The 21,027-nt window shown below is 35.1% G+C and overlaps 1 protein-coding gene across 13 annotated transcripts in view; it reads left to right on the top strand.

Moving 5' to 3' along the window:
- NRG1 (neuregulin 1) overlaps positions 1-18,995 on the top strand; it is a 934,313-nt gene extending 915,318 nt beyond the window's left edge. For 12 of the 13 annotated variants that reach the window (XM_073598335.1, XM_073598318.1, XM_073598327.1 and 9 more), the window contains 5 exons: positions 7,990-8,092; positions 10,706-10,832; positions 11,765-11,895; positions 13,790-13,990; positions 14,822-18,995. In XM_073598335.1, the coding sequence (XP_073454436.1) occupies positions 7,990-8,092; positions 10,706-10,832; positions 11,765-11,895; positions 13,790-13,990; positions 14,822-15,494 (1,235 nt within the window). In that variant the 3' untranslated portion in view covers positions 15,495-18,995. The remainder of the gene's footprint in view (positions 1-7,989; positions 8,093-10,705; positions 10,833-11,764; positions 11,896-13,789; positions 13,991-14,821) is intronic. The other variant, XM_073598311.1, reaches the window with a different exon arrangement.
- Positions 18,996-21,027: the final 2,032 nt, after the last annotated feature.

Raw genomic sequence — 21,027 nt, 5'->3', positions numbered from 1 at the left:
CCATTATGAGTTTACTTTACATGGAAAGGCCTGGGGCAGGCCTTCATATAGCAAATATGCAAATCAATCTGATTGATTTATACAACATTCCATGTATATTTGACTAATATTTATTCATTGTGTAAAGCAGAGATTTGCTGTGGGTGAAAGCCTTCCAAATCAGCTGTGCTTTAAAAATAAACGGCAGTAGCAGCCTGCTGGTTGGCTGGCTTTGTCTAATTTAAATCTTGGCCGAGGCAGTCCAATGAGGGATGAGTCACTTCTATGACTTATTCAGTTGTGTATTTAATTTCATGCTTATTCTATTGATCTTCATATACCGTTTTTAACAGGTGTTAATGAGCTTCTGGAAAATAAGTGAAAAGCTCCCAAAGTGGAGCTTCTTACTCTGGATCAAAAAATGACAATTATTAATATGTAATATCTTATTTTTACCTGACCAAAAAAATGTAAAGTGCAAAATCACTCTATATTCCCTATAAATAATGATCTTTACATTTTAGTAATAGCCCACATAGAACAAGGAATGCCCACACAGAGATAAATAATATTCAGCCTTTAGTATTTGAAAACATTAAAATTAATTTTATTTTTAAAACATCTACTATTATCATATCGTACTTTTGTGTTACCAAAACAGAGTTTTCATATATGTTTCATATATATATATATATATATATATATATATATATATATATATATATATATATATATCCACTTCCTTAAAAATGTACGCTTCTCGACATTTCACTGTATTTTCTTCTATGCTCATATTTTACATACAGGTATGGGATCTCTTATCTGAATTGCTTCCATGAGTTGGAGCATTGTAGTGTCTTTATTATTCCCAAGGCTCCACAGAAAATTTAGGGGGTGGGAGTTAAATTTTAATAGGATCAGTTCACTTTGTTATTTTGTGGGGTTCTTGGATAACAGATTCTCTGTCTGTAACTGCCTCTTGTATCCATGTTACAAACCATTTTCCTGCTTTCATTCTTCATCCATTTGTGTATTTGGCTAACATAAGCTGATAATTTCTATTTTATCACACATAGTAAATTTTTACATAATTAGGAATATAGGTTATATAGGGTATAAGCATTTGTTGGTATCAAGGTTGATTCATTGGAAATTAGCCGTAGATGCATATAACCAGATCTGACAGATTTGTTCTTTTAGGCTACATTTACACATGTGTCATTTATTTTGATTGGCACTCAAAAGCATATATACAGCACCTCACAAAACACCTGCTTTATAGCACACCTTAATGTACAGAAATAGCGCAGAAGCATTACCAACTGTTTATAAGTAAATCGATTAGATAATCAGTATGGGTACTGGCACCTTAATTGTGCAGTAGTGTAGAATTGACCACTGGCACCTTAATTGTGCAGTAGTGTAGAACTGACCCAAAGTAAAAGAAAGCAAATCAGGGATCAATTTATAGTTTAAACATTGTTCAAAACCTTATTTTATTATATGCCAGATATATACACATCTCAGCTATAGTTTTTAATCTATCCTAATTTTGCTAATAGCATACTTGAGATAAATAAGCTGGCCATGTTCCCAACTGACAGTTGGCTTCAAAAATGAATCAGTATGATTATTGCCAAGTTATTTTCTATATTCATTTAAAATTGTTTTGCATGTTGTATAAAAGTAGTAAACACATCATGAAACGAAAATGAGATGATATCTGCTGGACTTGATCTGGCTCTACATATTTGCTTATATTATTAGAAATTAGTGTGACATTTTTAAAAATCAGCTACTGTATGTGATGAGGGCACCTCAAAAAATCCCACAATGATACCTGAATGAAAGCTTTGATTGTATATCCCGTAGTTCTGTCTTTTATAACAATAACTGATCTTGAGCACACTGAATAATTTAGCTATTTTCTTTCAAGTGCTCCAGTTATAGAATTTAGGTTTTGTTGTCAATTGCTAGATATGAGGGAAATTTTTAAGATTCAAAACAACCTGTGACACCTTAGGGCAGCACAAATAATGCTGCATGAAGTGCATTGAAGTGATATGTGGGTGTGGCTTTAAGACCCATATTTTAATAGCTACATTCCTTTGTATCATTTGCATGCATGTAGTGCAAAGTGGATTTGTCTTTCATAAAAAAACCCCCATTGTATTCGCATGACAAACTTCTTGTTCCAAAGAGATACCCATCCACGGTACAGACCTCTGTTGATGGCAGCAGTGACCCATGTAGATCAGATTTAAAGTAATACTGGAAAACTGCAGTTGAGCAAAAGTTTAAAACTGAGTCTATGTCCCTTATGATAAATATGAATGACACATGATTTATGAAAATGAGTAAAAACAACAGATCTATTGCATTTAAGTAATGTCCCATCCATATGCACCATCCTCCACCATCCACGTGTATTTGCATGACCTTTTCCCCCCATACATGACCCATTCATCCCCAGAAGTATCTATATAAATATACATTATGTCCGAAGTATATACACTACCACATTACCTTCTTAAATATACATTATTTTATACATTTGTCTTCTTCTGCCAGAAAAGTGTGCACGCAATGCTGAGAAGGTGCAATGCCATTAATGGCATTGCTACTGCTTCACAAACATAGCTTTTTCATACCTGATCTCTGGAGGTGATGAGATGTATTTTTAAGTGGATACTTTAACAAATGGTAATGGTGTTTGCAGATTTGACACCCAACTCTTCTGCTAGATATGAAGATGAATGCTTTGTTGAAATGTTGTATTATTTTGCTGGATTGAGTTTAAAGAAAATCTGTATATCGCCTATGAAGTACAAAGAAGTACAAAGCAGCAGATTAGTTTTAATGCCCTCTACCCCATCATTGGAATTTCCTTCAATTCCTACAATCCCCCATTACTTCTCCCAGGTGCTGGTAGAAATATGGGTATGGAGGAGCTGTAACTACCTGTAACTACATGTAACAGCACTGGCGCTTGGTGAATGGGCCAGCCATATCAAATGGGATAGGATGCCCTTAGCCATTTTTTTCTTTATTCCTTGCAGTGTAAGCATTGGCTTCTGGGAAGGGAGCATTGAAAAAAACCTGTTGCTATGACAATTTGGGGAGTACAATGATATTTTAAAATTGTTCATTTAGTAATATCCAAGTCATAAAATAGCACATGCATTTAGCATCATACATTTTATTGTAGAGGAAAAAGAACATTTAAAACCTAATTGGAAATCCCAGTTTTATGTTGCTCCCCAAATTAAACCCCATAAACATAAAATTGTAATTAATATTAATAACCTACCTTATGCTTGTACAGGCTCTTGAAATATCTGTTTCCCCCCACGTTCCACTCTCGTATTTGTTATAATAGTACATACTTGGACACAGTATACGTTGTACAGAAATATTCTCTTGATTGAGCTACTGAACACACCTATCAATACCTGATAATATAGGTAGTCAATGCTACACCCTTTTTATATAATTTCACAACTATCCCTTTTAAAATCAATTCTGACAAGGAGCTGCACTTTAAAAGTTACCCCAAAATTTTCACATACAGGATCAATTCAATTTTGAAGTACTGGGTTTATCAGTTCAACAAACATACCAGTTTTTCTTCAGTTTAGAGTGTGAGCAATAAATTTAATCTACCTTTAGGTGCAATTACCTGAAAACATCTATGCCAGTCATGTGAATTGAGCATAAGCTTATGATGTAGTTATAAACCAGACCTCACCAAAATAGTGCAGGTGTTATGCTGTATGAGAAATCCCTTCAAACTCTGCTTCAGTCTTTTTTTCAAGCATTTCCTCACTTTGTTTTTTCCAGTATCAAGCATGCTGTGCCAGGCCTACAGTTGACTCCTTAACCTGTATCCCTTAACCTTATATTTTCCTCTGTACAATCCCACTCTAACTCTGCCTGTCCTTCATGATTTTCCTCCCTCTAATTCTTTCTCTATATTTAATTTTTTCGTTATCAGTGCAGCTTTCACTTAGTAAAAGCTGACTTCTTTCACCTTATTAATAATCTTTGCTGTTCATTTTTGTTTGACAATGTTCATAACTGTTAACTGTATATTTCATGATCATGACTTTGGCTTGCAAGATCTTCATTTTCATGCTAAAAGGTGCACTGTATCTTAAAAATATTATTGATCAGGAATTGTAGTTACATGCTAAATGATTGCTTAACTCGCTTTCATACATTGTTGAAGGTTTAATATGTATTTAGCTATTATACCAATGTTGAAGCCATTTTGCAATCAAGTCAAATATTGGGAGTATATGCCGAGCTTTCTTTAACTTTTATGATTTGGAAGGGCAAGAAAGAACCACTAAAATATCTGAATTCTGTTTTACTCATTTGAAACCCAACCTATTATAGCAAGTTGCATTTGGCTCCATCAAAGGTTGAAAACAAATCTTAAGGGGAAGAAGAAGGGGCCCTACTAAGCTTTACACTAAAATTATAGCAGTCTGTGTAAATAATACTTTACAACGATGTTAAGATGTCATAGTTTATGTAGACCTCTCTCCTTCTACTTCTCCTTTTTGCATATATTAAATACATTAAAAAAGCATCATCTTCCTAAACTTCAGAATCATACAAAGTTAGTGTTACACAAGAGAATAACTTTTACTGCTTTTGCTAACTTTTCCATACATATCTTTAAGGTATTTTAATGCCTGCAGGCTATTTAGGAAATATGGGCCATGGGAATTGAATATGTTGAAAGACAAATTATTTTCTACTGCTTTATTTTCTCCCAATTATAAGAACTATTGATAATCTAATTTTGTTGTTTCATGAGTAAGGCTAGAAAGGGTAGAAATTATTTTTATACCGCTGTTCTGTTTTTGAAGAAAACTAAAAATATAATTTTTTAAAGTTATGGGCATATGGGCATTGCTAGACTATTACAGATGTATTAAACATTTGATAATTAATATATATTTCTGATAAAATTTCTCTAAGGTAAGTGCAACTCAATTAATTTTCCTTTCAATCATTAATATTTATTTCAAATATTAACAAAGATCATACGGTTACAATCTAGATAAAAGTAAACTGTAAACCAGAAGGCACATCTACTAAATCGTGTCCTTGGCACATAACATCAGGTTTCATATTGTTTTCTTCATGGTTTAAAGCTTAATTTAACTTTTAGTTTAATTCAGCTAAATACATTTAGGGTGCATCTGAACAAAATGTATTTGGGCTTAGTTTGTGTTTTATTTAGAAGGCAGCCACAATCTGGGTAGAAATGTCTGTCCCTTACTAACATGATGTAGAGGGAAGACCATTGCTCTTGCTGTTGAAGCAGCAGTCTCTCTGCAGAGGTCCAACACACCCTGTTATGTTAGACCTTTAGCTCTGCAATCAGTTCACATTCCTTGTTGACTGGAAACCTCTAACTCAGCAGGGGATGCGTTGGACCTCTCTAGAGAAACTACGCCATACAGAGTGCCAAGGGTTCTTCTCTATGGTATACTGGCAGTGGAAAGCCTTTTCTACTCAGGCTGTGGCTGTTTTCTAAAGAACTGTAGGAGTTTGCACACCTTTTGTTTTGATGCACCAATAATGTATTTAGCTGATTTAAAGTAAAAGTTCAGTTAGGTGTAAATATTTGTAAAATATATTTATATATGATTTATGATTTTTCTGAATTATCATAAACAAAACGAAGTTCCTAATTTCACATTCATTTGCATTAGGCTTACTTGCAAAAAAACGCATCAACCGATGTCAAGCATGCAAATAATAGTTTAAACTACTTTCACATTTGATTTTGTAAGCTTTTTGTAAGTCAGCTCACAAAATCTTCACTTGCCCAAAGATTAACTTAGTGTTTTCCAGATATAAAGGAAGATTGATCTGACCGTTTAAATTCTGTGCTCGGAAATCACATCACTGCTGGGTTATTTTACCTTGATTAATGCTTGACCTTTTTGTACAGTCTAACGAAATTACGCTACAAACTAAAATTATTTTAAGGAAATGGGGGCAGGGAGGGCAAATTATCATTGTTCTTCTGTGCACTGTCTGTAGAAGACAAAAAAAAGGAAGGCAGTATAACTGATAATTCCTTTGCATATAAAGTTTAGCATAACATTTATTTTAGATGTTATCTTACCTAGAGATACAACGTTTTATGAATTTGTAATGACCCAATTCACTAATTTATTTATTTATTTCAATAACATGCTGTGGCATAAAAAAATATTAAAGTTGTAGTAATACCCCCATAGTCTTCCAAGATGGTGCACAGCCCTAGTAGGGGTAAGCCACACTCCCCAATATGGAAAAAGTGCCAGCAGCAAGTACATACTATATACATAGTAGTATATAATAATAGTTTGTATTTGTTCTTGCTTTATCAAGTCACTTCTAAATAACTGGCGGGTTGTTCCTTTACTTGTTCTATACTTGATAGAATCTTGACACATGTAAGTGGATGCAGCATAAGCAGCCCTTGTTGGTACAGGCATACCCCACTTTTAAGTACACAATGGTGTTTATTTACTAAAGCTGGAAAGTGCAAAATCAGGCTCACTTCTGCATAGAAACCAATGAGCTTCCAGATGTTATTACCAAAGCTTAATTGAACAAGCTGGGGTTAGAAGCTCATTGGTTTCTATGCAGAAGTGAGCCTGATTTTTGCACTTTCCAGCTTTAGTAAATAAACCCCATTGTGTACTTAAAAGTGGGGTATGCCTGTACCCATATATTGACTTGAGTATTTGACTAGCCTTAAAAAGTCGAACCCATGAATGTTTCCTGCATCTTGCAGTGCCATTATAGTGCATTTTAATAGGAAGCTGAAACATCAGAACTGTGCTGTGAATTCAGGAAAAAACATTCTTATGCTAAAAATTGGCTTTTGCAGTGGTCGCAGCTAAAGGTGAAATGAAAAAGTTAAAGGCACCTGGACTAAATTACTAAATTATGGACTACCTGGCACCTTATTATGTTTGCAAATCAATTCTGCTTTTGCAATAAGAGGTTTTCATTGAACACAACTTGGGACAGCATCAACATTTTAAACATTTTTGCTGCCTCTTTACTCAGGTGTCTTACCTGGAGTAATGTGTATAACAGCCCATTATATCTGTGTTCATCTCAAACTCCTAGTCAACATTAATGAAATTAAAAGTAACAGGATTATGAACTTAAACAAACCACAGGTTGGTACACTCCTTTTTAGGATACCTTCTAAATCATAATTTCAGTAATTTCTTTAAGATACAGTGCACTTAATAACTGAAGGATGTTTTATATATAAATATATATATATATATATATATATAGATACTTTAACTTCTGTTGCTTTTATTTTTATCTTTCCCTTTTTTGCAAGCCAAATTCAAATGTATATATGTCTGTTTCTTTGATAGTGTACAGTGAAGGCAACAAACTTATTATATAATGATAAGTAAAATATCAAATCCATAATGACAATAAAGTAATTTAAAAATAACAATGTAAGATGGAAATATTAGATTTTTCAGTTAAAGAAAAGTAATTTAACATTTATTTTACTAGCTTGTTTGTCATCTTACAGTTAAATGTTAACATACAACTACGCCATATTTATTATGTACTTAATACATTTTGCTCTTAATATGATTATCTAAGCAGATCGTCTATAACATTTTATAAGTTGCCTTCACATAATCTGCGTCAAAAATGTTATGTCACAAGCGCCACTGTCAGGGGTATTAAATAATTACTATACCTTTTTAAAATGTAGACATATTTATGCTGAATTTATCTAGATACACATCTCAGCATTTTTTTGTTTCTCTACTCTTAAGGCTCCAGAGAATTTTATTTATGAAATACAAATATTTAATCAATATTTGGATTATTTCCTCATTTTTACTTAAATTTAAATTAACAATTTCATGGGGACAATATAGCAAAATTATTTGGGACTTTTGTTATTTGTTGAACTTAGCTTTTGAGTAGTTCTTTTTTTTATCTTTACCTTTCTAGAAGCTGAAGAATTGTACCAGAAAAGAGTGCTGACCATTACCGGCATCTGCATTGCCCTGCTTGTAGTGGGCATCATGTGTGTTGTGGCCTACTGCAAAACAAAGTAAACCTTCATCTAATCTAATATTATTTGTTTCCACAAAAATAAGGTTTAACATGTTTGTTCAAATGCTCCACAATCATGATATATATATATATATATATATATATATATATATATATATATATATATATATATATATTTGATTTACTAAAAGACTAGTGAACTTTCACTTTGCAAACTAAATGTTCTTAGCTTTGTGAATAAGATGAAGTTGCATTTATTCCAGTCTTTCAATTAGGTACTAGCAAATTACTTATGTTTCTATGCACGTTTAGGTAAAAACAACTTCATTTTATTAACTAAGTAAAGCAAAGTGAACATTCTCTAAATCTTTTGTAAAGCAATTCCATTGTGTTTTTTTAAACCCTGACTGCACTAAATAATTTCTTTATATCTAATGTTATGCTTTTTAGATCTGACAGTTTCTTACAAGGTCACCCTTTTGTTATATAATGTTATCAAAATGAGGGCATCTGTAGTTACCTATATTTACTAAAAATGTTTAAACATAGCAATGTAATGCAATGGGTTCTATGCAGCGGGTAAAATAACTATTGAACATGTCACCATTTTTCTAGGTAAATATATTTCTAAAGGTGCTATTGACTTTTTTTCACCACATGTCGGTAACAACCCTTGCAATCCATACATACAAAGAAAACTAAACAAATACAGTCAGAAATTAAGTTATGTGTAATAAAATGGAATGACACAGGGAAAAAGTACTGAACATGCTAACTAAAATTTATTTAATACTTCGTTCAAAATCTTTTGTTGGTAATGACAGCTTTAAGATGCCTCCTGTATGGAGAAACTAGTTTCCTACATTGCTCAGGTGTGATTTTGGCTCATTCTTCCTCACAAACAGTCTTCAAATCTTGAAGGTTCCATGGGCCTCTTCTATGAACTCTCATCTTTAGTTCTTTCCATAGATGTTCTATTGAAATCAAGCCAGGTGATTGGCTGGGCCATTCTAGCAGATTTATTTTCCTTCTTTAAAACCAATTGAGAGTTTCCTTGGCTTTGTGTTTGAACTCATTCTCTTGCTGAAATGTCCACCCTCATTTCATCTTCATCATCAGATTTATATCAAGATTTATACATTTTTCCATGTATCCTTGCTTCAATGACATGAAGTTTGCCAGTACCGTATGCTAAAAAACAGCCCCACACCATGATGTTCCCACCACCAAACTTTACTGTTGGTATGGTGTTTTTGAGATGATCTGCCATTTGACCTCCACACATGGTGTGTATTATGGTATCCAAAAAAGTTAAATTTTGGTCTCATCTGACAAGACTATATTGTCCCAGTATTTCATAGGCTTTTATAAATGTTGTGCAGCAAAATTTGAATGAGCTTCAGCATGCTTTTTCCTCAGCAATGGAGTCTTGCATGGTGAGCGTGCATACAGGCCATGGCGGTTGAGTGCATTACAGTTAATTCCAGCTTTTTGAAGCTTTCCTTATGTGGTCCTTGGCTCTTGGACAACTCTATTGATAAATATTTTCACTCCTCTGCCAGAAATCTTGTGAGGAGCACCTGGTTGTGGCCGGTTTACGGTGAAATTATGTTCTTTCCACTTCCAGATTATGGCCCCAACAATGCTCAATAGAACATTCAGAAATTTAGAAATCCTTCTGTAACCAATGCCATCAGTATGTTTTGCAACAATAAGGTTGTGAAGGTCTTGAGAAAGCTTTTTGCTTTTACCCATCATGAGAAGTTTCTTGTGTGACACCTTGGTAATGAGATTGCTTTCTAATTACTGATAGATTTCAGCTTGTGTCTTGGCTTTCCATGCCTGTTTGCACCTCCTTTGCGTCATGTGTTCAATACTTTTTCATTGTGTCATTCCATTTTATTACACATAACTTAATTTCTGAACTTATTTGTTTTGGTGTCTTTGTATGTTTGGATTACATGGGTTGTTACCAACATATGGTGAATATTTCATGTCAATAGCACCTTTAGAAATATATTTACCTAGAAAACTGGCGTTCAATACTTATTTCACCCACTGTATTCAAAGTTAGTTAAATTTACAAATTGGTCCTTATCAAGTTAACTAGGATCTCATGCAAGTATTGCTTGGTACTTGCATGAGATCCTAGTTAACTTGATAAAGAGTAATTTGTAGATATAGCTGACTTTTGGGCCATATGCCCCTGCACACATACACCCTAAATGTCTATCCACTCCATATTTCAGCTTGTCATAGATTTTGACAGGCTGCTGGCAGCAGAGCTGAACAATGCATCTGTGCCTTCCTGGGCATTTAAAATGCCACTTTTGAGACACGGGGTCAAATCACCCTTGTGCATGTAGCCTACTGTAAGACTGATATTATCCTATTGTAACATTAAATGGTTACATTCTGAGAAATTTTACTGCATATTAGATGATTTGTTATTTTTACATGACCATGTTCAATTTCTAGACTGCTTTCTAAAGGGACTTTTTTTTCCTTCAAAGAACTGCTAGAAATTTTATGAACACACACTTGTCAGCTCTCCACAGCCTGCTATAAGTGATATTTATTTAACAAATAAAATAACGGTCTTGTTTACTACCCAGTATTAATAAACTGTTAATTTTAAACTCACTTTTAGGAAACAGAGAAAAAAGTTGCACGATCGTCTTAGACAAAGTCTTCGCTCAGAACGGAACAATATGGTGAACATGGCAAATGGTCCACATCATCCAAATCCGCAACCAGAAAATGTCCAGCTGGTAAATGTAGGTTTATGTAAAGTAACTCTAATACTTATCACTGTGGCACGTAAGCTGGAGCTTTGGGCTGGACTATGAACAAAACAAAGGCAAAACATAACAGTGTTATTGTTAAAAGTAAAAGATCACAATCCCTGCATTTGATTTACCATGAATATATTAAGCAAAAGATAGCGTATGAAATGACTACTGAGATATTTAACAGGATATGCTAGATTTGAAAGTGAAAAGATCACCTTGTGAATTTTGCCCGAAACCATTTGATGCATTTTGGAATATCTGCCAAGAAGCCAGCATTTGATCTGATATCACTGAATTAATTTCTGTTAGTGACTAATAATTCTCCCAAAATAAATTAAATCAGTTTGCACATCGAAATTAACAAAATGATCCAGTGTTGGAATTTTGACTGTCCAACTGGACAAAAAGCACCTTAGAGGAAATTTATATATCTTACAGATCACTTGAGAGGTTGACTTGGTTAGCTTCTTAGGCAACTTAAAGGATGCTATGTAGAGACTTTAACCTGTTACTTGGTATTTTTACTTTATTTACAAATTATTTTTTGTATATATTTTCTTTATTTATGTTTAGGGCTAAAACTATGTATTTGTAGTCAGGTAAATATAATATGGTGCATCTATAACATTTTATTAGGCAACATGTTTGAAACAATGTTTTGTCACCCCTTTGCATAACACAGAAGATACTGCTCCTCATGCATTTTACGTTTTTTAGCATGTACAATTGTTGAAAGGTAAATTGTCGACAGTTTTTTTTTTATAGTAACTTGGTTAGAAAAAAATATTTTTCTTTGTATACTGGTTCCATATTTAAACACTTGTATTTGATAAATTCCTTTTTTAAAAGATACATTTTATATGTAAATCATAAAGTACAATTAAGTAATGCATTTTGTGTTTGTTTATTTTATACAGCAATATGTTTCCAAAAATGTTATATCCAGTGAACACGTGATAGAACGGGAAACAGAAACATCGTTTTCTACAAGTCATTATACGTCAACAACACACCATTCAACGACAGTTACGCAAACACCCAGCCACAGGTTTGTGTGCTTTCTGTTCACCATCCATGAACACATTTTTAAAACACCATATAGACCTGAGACTTCCAATTGTGAAAAGCAAGTTCAAGGGAATGACACCACATTAGAAACAATTAAAGTGGATGTAAAGCCTTAAAGTGATTGTAAAGTCTCATTTTTTTTTAAATAAGCAACATATCATACTTACCTGCTCTGTGCAATCGTTTTGCACAGAGCAGCCTGGATCCTCCTCTTCTCAGGTCCCCCTTCACTGCTCCTGGCACCTCCCTCCTGACCCGAGCTGCAGCTCTGTTTGTCCATTCAGACATGGAACTGCAGGTTGTCCCCGCCCCTCTCTCTCCTGATTGGCTAACTGACTTAATTGACAGCAGCGGGAGCCAATGGCGCTGCTGCTGTGTCTCAGCCAATCAGGAGGGAGAGTCCCAGATGGCTGAGGGACTAGTGGACATCGCTGTATAGAGATGGGGCTCAGGTAAGTGTTAGGGGGGGCTGAGGTTGGCGACTGCACACAGAAGGCTTTTTATCTTAATGCATAGAACACATTAAGATAAAAACCTTCTGACTTTACAACCCCTTTAGGGTTTTTCACCTTAATGCATACTATGCATTAGAGTGAAAAACTTTTGTACTGCAGAGCCCTCCCCCTTCTTCTTACCTGAGCCCGATCCTTTCCAGCGATATGTATGAGTGCAGCTGCTCCAGCCATAGTCTCTTTCCTCATTGGACAGATTGATAGCAGTGGGAGCCATTGGCTCCCGCTGCTGTCAATCAAATTCTGTGACATGGGAGTTGGGGACAGTGCAGAATCTCACTGTCTGTGTCAATGAACGCAGCAGTGGGACTCAGGAGCGAGTCCTTATGGGTGCACCCATGGAAAGTGGCTGAAGAGGAGGAGCCTGGAGCACTGGCGGGGGACCCCAGAAGAAGAGGATCAGAGCTGCTCTGTGCAAAATCATTGCACAGAGCAGGTAAGTATAGACATGTTTGTTATGTTAATTAAAAAAAAAGCTTTACAACCACTTTCATTATATATTTTGTAGCTTTTTCACTTAAAAAATGTTTATTAGTTTATGCAGTCAGTTTAACAAATTTACTATAGGATTAGAGACTGTTCTCTCAAACAAGGTAAATGTTCACTTAGTAAGGTGAAGTTGTTTCACTTGAATCATCCAATCATGTGCAAGCAAGAATCCTGCTTTTTTTATTTCCCTTGCACACTATTTTGATGTCAACTTCACATCTTAGTGAAGGTAAACGGTCTCTACTTCTTGGGTAAATCAAAACCTATGAATCAAAGGGATATATTGACAAAGTGAAGTGTATGGGTGAGAAAGAAGGCCTGTATAAATTATTAGCCACTATTTAAAAGGACTTCAATGATTTAACCATTCTTGTTCCTATTCCTTTTTTTTCTTTCCCAAAGGTATGTTAAACTGTATTTTTACAATTCTGCTACAAACTAAGATATAACATGATTTGTGGTTAAAGGGCCATTTACATTTTCATGGTGTGTTGATGCACAACATGCATGCTATGTTGCATGCTAACTTGTGTTAAGGCAACCAAGGTCTAATGCACCAAAATTAACAGAAACATTTTTAGCAATGCAGTGTACCACATCGCACAGTAGTACATTACTGGGATTTGTGGTGCTTCCAATGTCGGTGCATTGGAGAAAGGTCCACTGGGGTACCATTAAAAAAACAAATGGCACTGCAGCACACTGGAATGCATAGCATGTGACTACAACACAATGGGGAAAATGTGGGTTTTCAAATAAAAATTTGAAACCTCACAGGTCATGAAGTAACCAACTTACATAAATGACAGTATGGTAATTACAGTATGCAAATTAAAGGTACTTATCTAAAATGTGTGTCTATTTCATTCATAGCTGGAGTAATGGCCAGTCAGAAAGCATTATTTCAGAAAGTCACTCGGTGATTGTGACATCTTCAGTAGAAAATAGTAGACATACAAGTCCTACAGGACCAAGGGGGCGATTAAACGGTATTGGATGTCCTAGAGACTGCAGCTATCTTAGACATGCTAGAGACACACCAGATTCATATAGAGATTCACCACACAGTGAAAGGTAAGTCAAATTTCTTTGGTTTTATGAGGTTTCCTTATAGGAGTAAAAATTTACCAAAAGTAGAGCATTTGAAAAACTGTGACTCTGACTAGTATATACTGTATAAAAATTTAAAGAAAGATGCAGCAAGAGTCAGTCTGCAAACAGAAAAGGGATTCCCTCCATTTATTAGAGGTCAAATTTACCAAGTCCTATCTCCAATAAATCCAGCTGAATTTATGCTTAATTCTCCATTTCTCCTGCCTTTGCTACACTCCAGCGCTGTAGCCTTCACTAGACTTTTCAGCATTCAACACTGTCTGTGGCATATGAGTATTCAAATTGAACACAGATTTCACCTTATTTACTAAGTATGGTAAATGTTCAACTTGAAAAGTGACCATTTTTTTTGCAAAGTGACCATTCATACTGCTGCGTAAACAATAGCTGCTACTCTTTAGTAAATCAACCTCTATTATCTCATCATCAGCATGAAGGAAGTTAATTTACTTTTTCACATCCAATTTTTTTCATAAGGTCCTGGAATCAAGGTAAAGGTATTATAGCCACAACATATAAATGTCTTCCTGCTGGGTGTCAGTAGGTCACTCTTCATTTAGACTTATGCCTGGGAGTGGCTTTACCCTCGATAGCTTAAATACTGGTCTTGACTATGCATATTTGGTGAAAACAAGATATCTGTAAAGACAACATCTATGTTTTATTAGTGATCTAATTTCCTGAATGAAGAAATAAAGTAGTCAACATTACATATTAATTGATAATTATGAATTTCACCTAAATGTAATTTTTCATGATACAACAACTTATTTTATTAATTTTATGCCTTAGATATGTTTCAGCAATGACCACTCCAGCTCGCATGTCACCAGTGGACTTCCAGACTCCAATATCTCCGAAATCACCTTCATTGGAGATGTCTCCACCAATATCTAGTTTAGCTGTATCAGTTCCCTCTGTGGCTGTCAGTCCATTTATTGAAGAAGAAAGACCATTGCTTTTGGTGTCACCTCCAAGGTTACGGGACAAGAGATATGACTTATATTACCACCATCACCACTATAACCAGCAGTACAATTCCTATCATCACAACCCTGCTCATGATAGCAGCAGCCTGCCACCAAGTCCTTTAAGAATAGTGGAGGATGAGGAATATGAAACCACACAAGAGTATGAGCCGACCATGGAGCCTGTAAAGAAACTAGTCAACAGCCGGAGGGCAAAAAGAACAAAACCCAATGGCCACATTTCCAATAGATTAGAACTGGACACTGACACAAGCTCTGAGAGCAGTACATCTGAGAGTGAGACAGAAGATGAAAGAATAGGCGAGGATACACCTTTCCTGAGTATACAAAATCCCCTGGCGACCAGCATAGAGTCAGCCAGTTCATACCGACTTGCAGAAAGTAGGACTAACCCAAATAGCCGATTCTCAACGCAAGAAGAGTTACAAGCAAGGCTGTCCAGTGTAATAGCTAACCAAGACCCTATTGCTGTATAAAACAAATAAAACATAGATTCACCTGTAAAACTTTATTTTATATATGAAGTATTCCACCTTAAATTAAACAATTTATTTTATTTTAACAGTTCCGCAAGTAGAAAACAGGAAACATTTTATAAATTAAGTATATGTAAAAATGTGTTATGTGCCATATGTAGCAATTTTTTACAGTATTTCAAAATAAGAAAGACATCAATGGTGCCTTTATGTTATGTTATGTTGACAACAGTTTTTGTATGTCCCAGTGATTGCTGTCCCACAGTATTTTTGCAGACTGCTTTATCCTTCATTTTTTTCTTGGCTTTTTGTGCATTGCATTAATGGTGTCGACTGAATGTATGATTTGCAAGAGTTACAGCAATCAACTGTTTGTTTGTGGTACTGTAAATTCCTGACTAACTGTCCCTGTAATGCAGTACTCATAAAAAAATACTGTTTACTTTTATAAGAGGAATTCTATTGCTATTCATGTACAAACCAATTTATGTCCGCTGTTTGCCAGCTAAAGCTTTGCTTTACAAGGCACTGATCTAATAGTAGATTGAACAGCATGCTACTATTAATCAAAGCAGGATACAGAGACTGCAAATACACAATGTTCAACACTTATTGGAAATGCAAATGCTGCTGTGACATACCTAATAAATGATTAGAAAAGTAACTTCTGTGGAAAACTACCATCATAAACTCAACTGGTATAGTTATAATGCTGGGTCCTTAACAATCACAAGTCAGCACCCCTCCCACCATGTAAAACTTTCCAGAACTGGCAAGTTTAGAATAAACTTTGTAAATTAGCCTTGCAGAGTGACAGAAGGTCTTAGTATACCACAGGCCTCTTAAAACATGGCTCTTGCATGACCTGGAAACCCTGAAGGCATGCAGTATGAACTGCATTCTTTCATTAAAAGGTCTCAGAGGTGCCTGTATTGCATTATGGAAAGCTTCGAAGGTGTTCCTTATACTCAATATTTATGAAAATCAATATGTGACCTTCATTTTCTTGGCTTTGGGGTGTTAAAGTGGCCTTGTCACCACAGGGTCCCTTCTAAACAGAAGACAGCTCATAAAAAAGATTTAATATATCTACTTTTTTTCGGCTGCAAATGTGTTTAAAGGGCACCACTTAGCTGCAACCGGGCCACTGTAAGTATTCAATCCCTTGGGTGGGTTGAATACCTGCTACCCCTGCCACACACAGCAGGGGTTCACCTTGAAAGCTTGTATGTCCTATAGTAATGTGTGATCAAGTTGGAGGAACCACAGTATGAAGTAAGGGGAACAGGTATTTACACACGTGAAACTGTGAAATACATTCAGTTACAAGGGAGCAGCAAAGTGACAGCCTTACAACACACAGACCACTAGAAGGGTATGTATATTTGCTCTTTTTATAGGCTGCCACCTATTGAGAAGTGATGCCGAGGGGACGGGGTCAATTAAGGAAGCTGACAGTACACACAACAACATGTAATAGTACCTGCTATCACACTGTAAGGTTAAATGACAAAGCTTATATTAATGACAGGTTTGCTATAAGACAGAAATCTCACAAGAAAATATATTCCAGAAAGTTTAAGAAGGAAATAAAAAAAAAATAAAGGTGCAATTATTTTTGACCATTTTTTGATTGTTTTAATAGTGTATCATTATTTTTTATTGTGTATTATACAGGGTTTACATAAGACACATGAACACTATAGATTATTTATGAGCTAACACGTTTTTTACTTAGAATAGTCAATACCCTTTTGATGAAGGGGATTATTTCGATGTTTTATTTTTTATTTTTTGTTATAGGACGAATATGAAAGGTGACGTAATTTCATTTCCAGTTAGAAAGATAAGTGGGCATCCTAGTTTGATATAAAGAAAATGTATTTATTTGAAAAGCACGTTTGCATTTTACAGGCTGATAAACTGCATGAGCACCTGGTAGGAATGTGCATGACACAGTGATTAAATAAGACTCAGTGACTGTTAGTAGTTTAAGTAGTTTTGGATCCATGTTGGAAATATTGCACCTTTTACAATCAGAACGGTCCTTTTTTTCTTCCCGTCTAATTTTCCTACGTTATGGGTTGAGCATGATTTTACCTTTAAACTACCTAATTTTTGGGACAGCTTAAAACGTGGTCTTCCATATGCAATGTAAAACAATATATTACAAATACTGGAAAGAAGAACTCAATGTGTGTCCATTTGTTTTGTATATAGTTACCTTCTGTTTCTGTTATACAACAAAAAGGTTTCATGAGATAGATTTCATAGTTACCATTTTCACTGTGATTTCTTGGGGAATTATGCTGTTCAGTTTATATCTTTTAATGCCTTCTAAACACTAGAGATTTCCTTTCTGGTCTCAATTACAGAAGCCATTTCAACACAGCCATTTCCCCCTTCTAAAAATGTAAGAAAATGGCTTCCTAATTGAATGAAAAAAACACAGTTAACACTCTCTGGTTCTAAAATTGTTGCAAACATTACCAGAACAAACTTGATGTAAGGGTGTGAATAAAAAGTTTTGAATGCCTGAGCTTTTGAAAGAACATTTGCGTTTTCTGTTAATAACTTTTGTCAGTCTGTTGCTTTGCTTCTAAATCTGCTAAAAACAAAAGCTTTTTTTTAGTTTTACACTTTTTTTTATAGTTTGTGTTTTTTTATGCCACGAAAGAGAATATGTTACACTTGCATTTGTGGGACACTCTGCAAAACTGACATGGATTAAAATATTTTGCTTGTTGAATAACCTGCACCTCTAGTTTTCAAAGCGTATCCCATGCATAGTAGTGACGCCTGCCTCTGCCTTTAGGCCATATTGGCTAATAGTAAAAATGTACTTTATTAACAAACACTGCTGAGTTATAGTAACAACACAACTGGCACATATCACAAGGTCCAATATATATGTTTTATGTTTTTTTTTTGTGTAAATACATATTCATAGATATTTTACTTATCCAGTTACTGTTCATTATATGTTTTGTGTCACTAGCCCTTTACTGGTTATATGTGTATAAAGTTAAATTAGTATAAAAAAAAAATTATTTTATTTATATTTAGGCCACTAAGCTAGGAGAGATATTTCGTACAATTTTATGTTAAATGTTTGAACTGTTTAAAAGTCCTACATGATTATATTATTATTATTATTTTTTATTTTCATTTTTTTTGAGAATGTAATGTATTCTCCTTTTTTCATTTTAAGTAATTTATTGTTCAGGAGAATGTAAAGAAAATTGATGAATGAAAAGTTAAGGATAGAAAGGTACTGAAAAAATACTAAAGAATTTATTATCCCAACAACTAAGCAATAAGCAATTGTTGATATATTTTTGGGTTGTAATTCCTTTCTGCAAACAAGCTGCTGATGCAATAAAGTACTACCATATACACTACAGAATTTTGTGAGAGCCAACTGACATGACCGAATGAAATGACCACCGTGATTCAGATTTTCAGTAGATATTAATAAAAATGGCTTTCCCTCTGCCTAAATATTCTGGTCATGCTGTGAATCTCTTGTAATTTGTACACACTTTGTACGTGAAAATCTGTCTGAATACATTTTTTTTCTCTTTTAGATATGTAAAGTTTTGGGGTTTTTTTGCTCTCCTTAAAGGCAAATGACTGGATAACTACCTTTATGCAAATTAAATTATATGTGACATAGATTTATTAACAGCAATACCATATATGCTCACAAAAATTCCAAGCACTGCCTAGTCCTTGCAGTTCATTACCTACAGAAACTATAAATCAGCTACATGCTTTAATGCGTTTGTTAACCAAAAAAAAATTGATCCTGCTCCTTTAAAGCATTTTATATAGCACAGTGCTTGTGCTTTGTCATTTGGCCCGATGTAAGACGTGTAATACCTGGCTGATCCTGCCAGTTTCTGCCCTCCCCTTTGTAAACTGACCACAGTGTATCATGGCTGCTGAGCCCTGACACCATGGTCAGTTTGCGTGCCTCTGTCATCATTAGCTCTCCTCAGTCCTCCTCTGACTTCTCTCCCCCCTCCCTCCCTGCCTGTTGGATCCTGTGACTGTACCCACCCCTGCAACTCCTGCTGCTCTCATAACACTTAAAATGTTACATAATCCTCCTTCTTCCCTAATGACAGGTGCTCCTGTCTGTGTGTTTTATAAAAAAAATACCTTATTTACTGAATTTCAGAGCGGCTCCCTGTGATCACATGACCCGCCGACTCTCTCTGGCTGATGTCAGCAGGGGAATCTCGGCCCCGCCTGCTGCATCTGTCAGTGTCACATGATCGCGGGAAACCGCTGTGAATTACAGTAAATGACTAATTTTGTTTATAAAATACACAGACAGGAGCAGCTATCATTAGGGAAGAAGGAGGATTGGGTAAAGTTGGCAAAGTGGCCAACAACCACTTTAGGTTAGTCATTTACAAGGACATAGCCTGAAAAAGCTAGTAATTGGGCCTAGTCATGTAGTCATTGTTGTGTGTTTTTGTAACTCACAACTACAGGGCAATCTTTTTTATGTAAAGAGATCAACGTGAGTAAGGACCTGTGTTGGTGGACTTTGGGCTTGTGTTGATAGCATCAGTTTGAGATGATATTGAGACCATTCAGAATTCACTGGGCTTTTGAATTCCCTATAGATGATGGAATGCAAAAATACACCTGAAGTGACAAAAAATTTGGGACAGGCCTTAAGAAAGCCATATCGTGATTGTGCATCTTCCTGACTGGCATGTTTCTCTTTAAAAGACCTATGAGCATTATTTTCTGAATGACTCAACTGCAGTTAGACATAAAGAGTTATTGAAAAACTGTCCCTACAGAATGAATACCACACTTGACAAATTTGGGCTCCATGTCCAAATGCTTTTTCTTTTAGGTGATGTGAGTTTAACAAAGGTTCTGAAAATGCAGATTATCTACCAAAAAATCACATTAGATTAAGACTCTTCGCAATTTCCTTTTGGGCCTAATATGTTGTGTTAATGCATGTTTGTTAACACAACATTTTATTGTGCATTAAGGGATGCTACTGTATTCATTTTGAATGGACTGACAATACACTTTAACCCATGAAGAAATGGACATGCCCCTTTTTAAAGCAATGCACCACAAGGAATGGCATCTGTGTTGTGCTGCAGTACAGTGCAGGTACATTACATGCTACTGTAGAAGTTTCTTTAATGGCACCACAGTTTGTGCAATACTTTGCAGTGCGGTAATGTGCAGTAAAATTCATTATTCTAATGCATTAGTGTGTATAAATTCCTAAATACTAGGCATTGTTTCATTTAATTTGAACATTAAAAGTAATAAATAAATATATTAGTCTTCCCTCATGCAAATATAAGTTCCCTTTTTTAAACTTTAAAAGGCTATTGCACAATGGTTAAATATTCTTCTTAGCCAGTCGGTGAATATGATACTATTACAGCTATGACTGAGTATTGAACTATAAATGACCTAAGATTGTGTATCTACAGAGGTAGATTCAATGTCATTTGGCATTTTTCCAATGAAAAAATGCAGTGAGGCA

This window comes from Aquarana catesbeiana, linkage group LG01 (genome assembly GCF_042186555.1).
Source record: "Aquarana catesbeiana isolate 2022-GZ linkage group LG01, ASM4218655v1, whole genome shotgun sequence".
NCBI lineage: Eukaryota > Metazoa > Chordata > Amphibia > Anura > Ranidae > Aquarana > Aquarana catesbeiana.
Note: the sequence above shows the minus strand (reverse complement) of the source record. Positions and strands in the feature narration are given on the sequence as shown.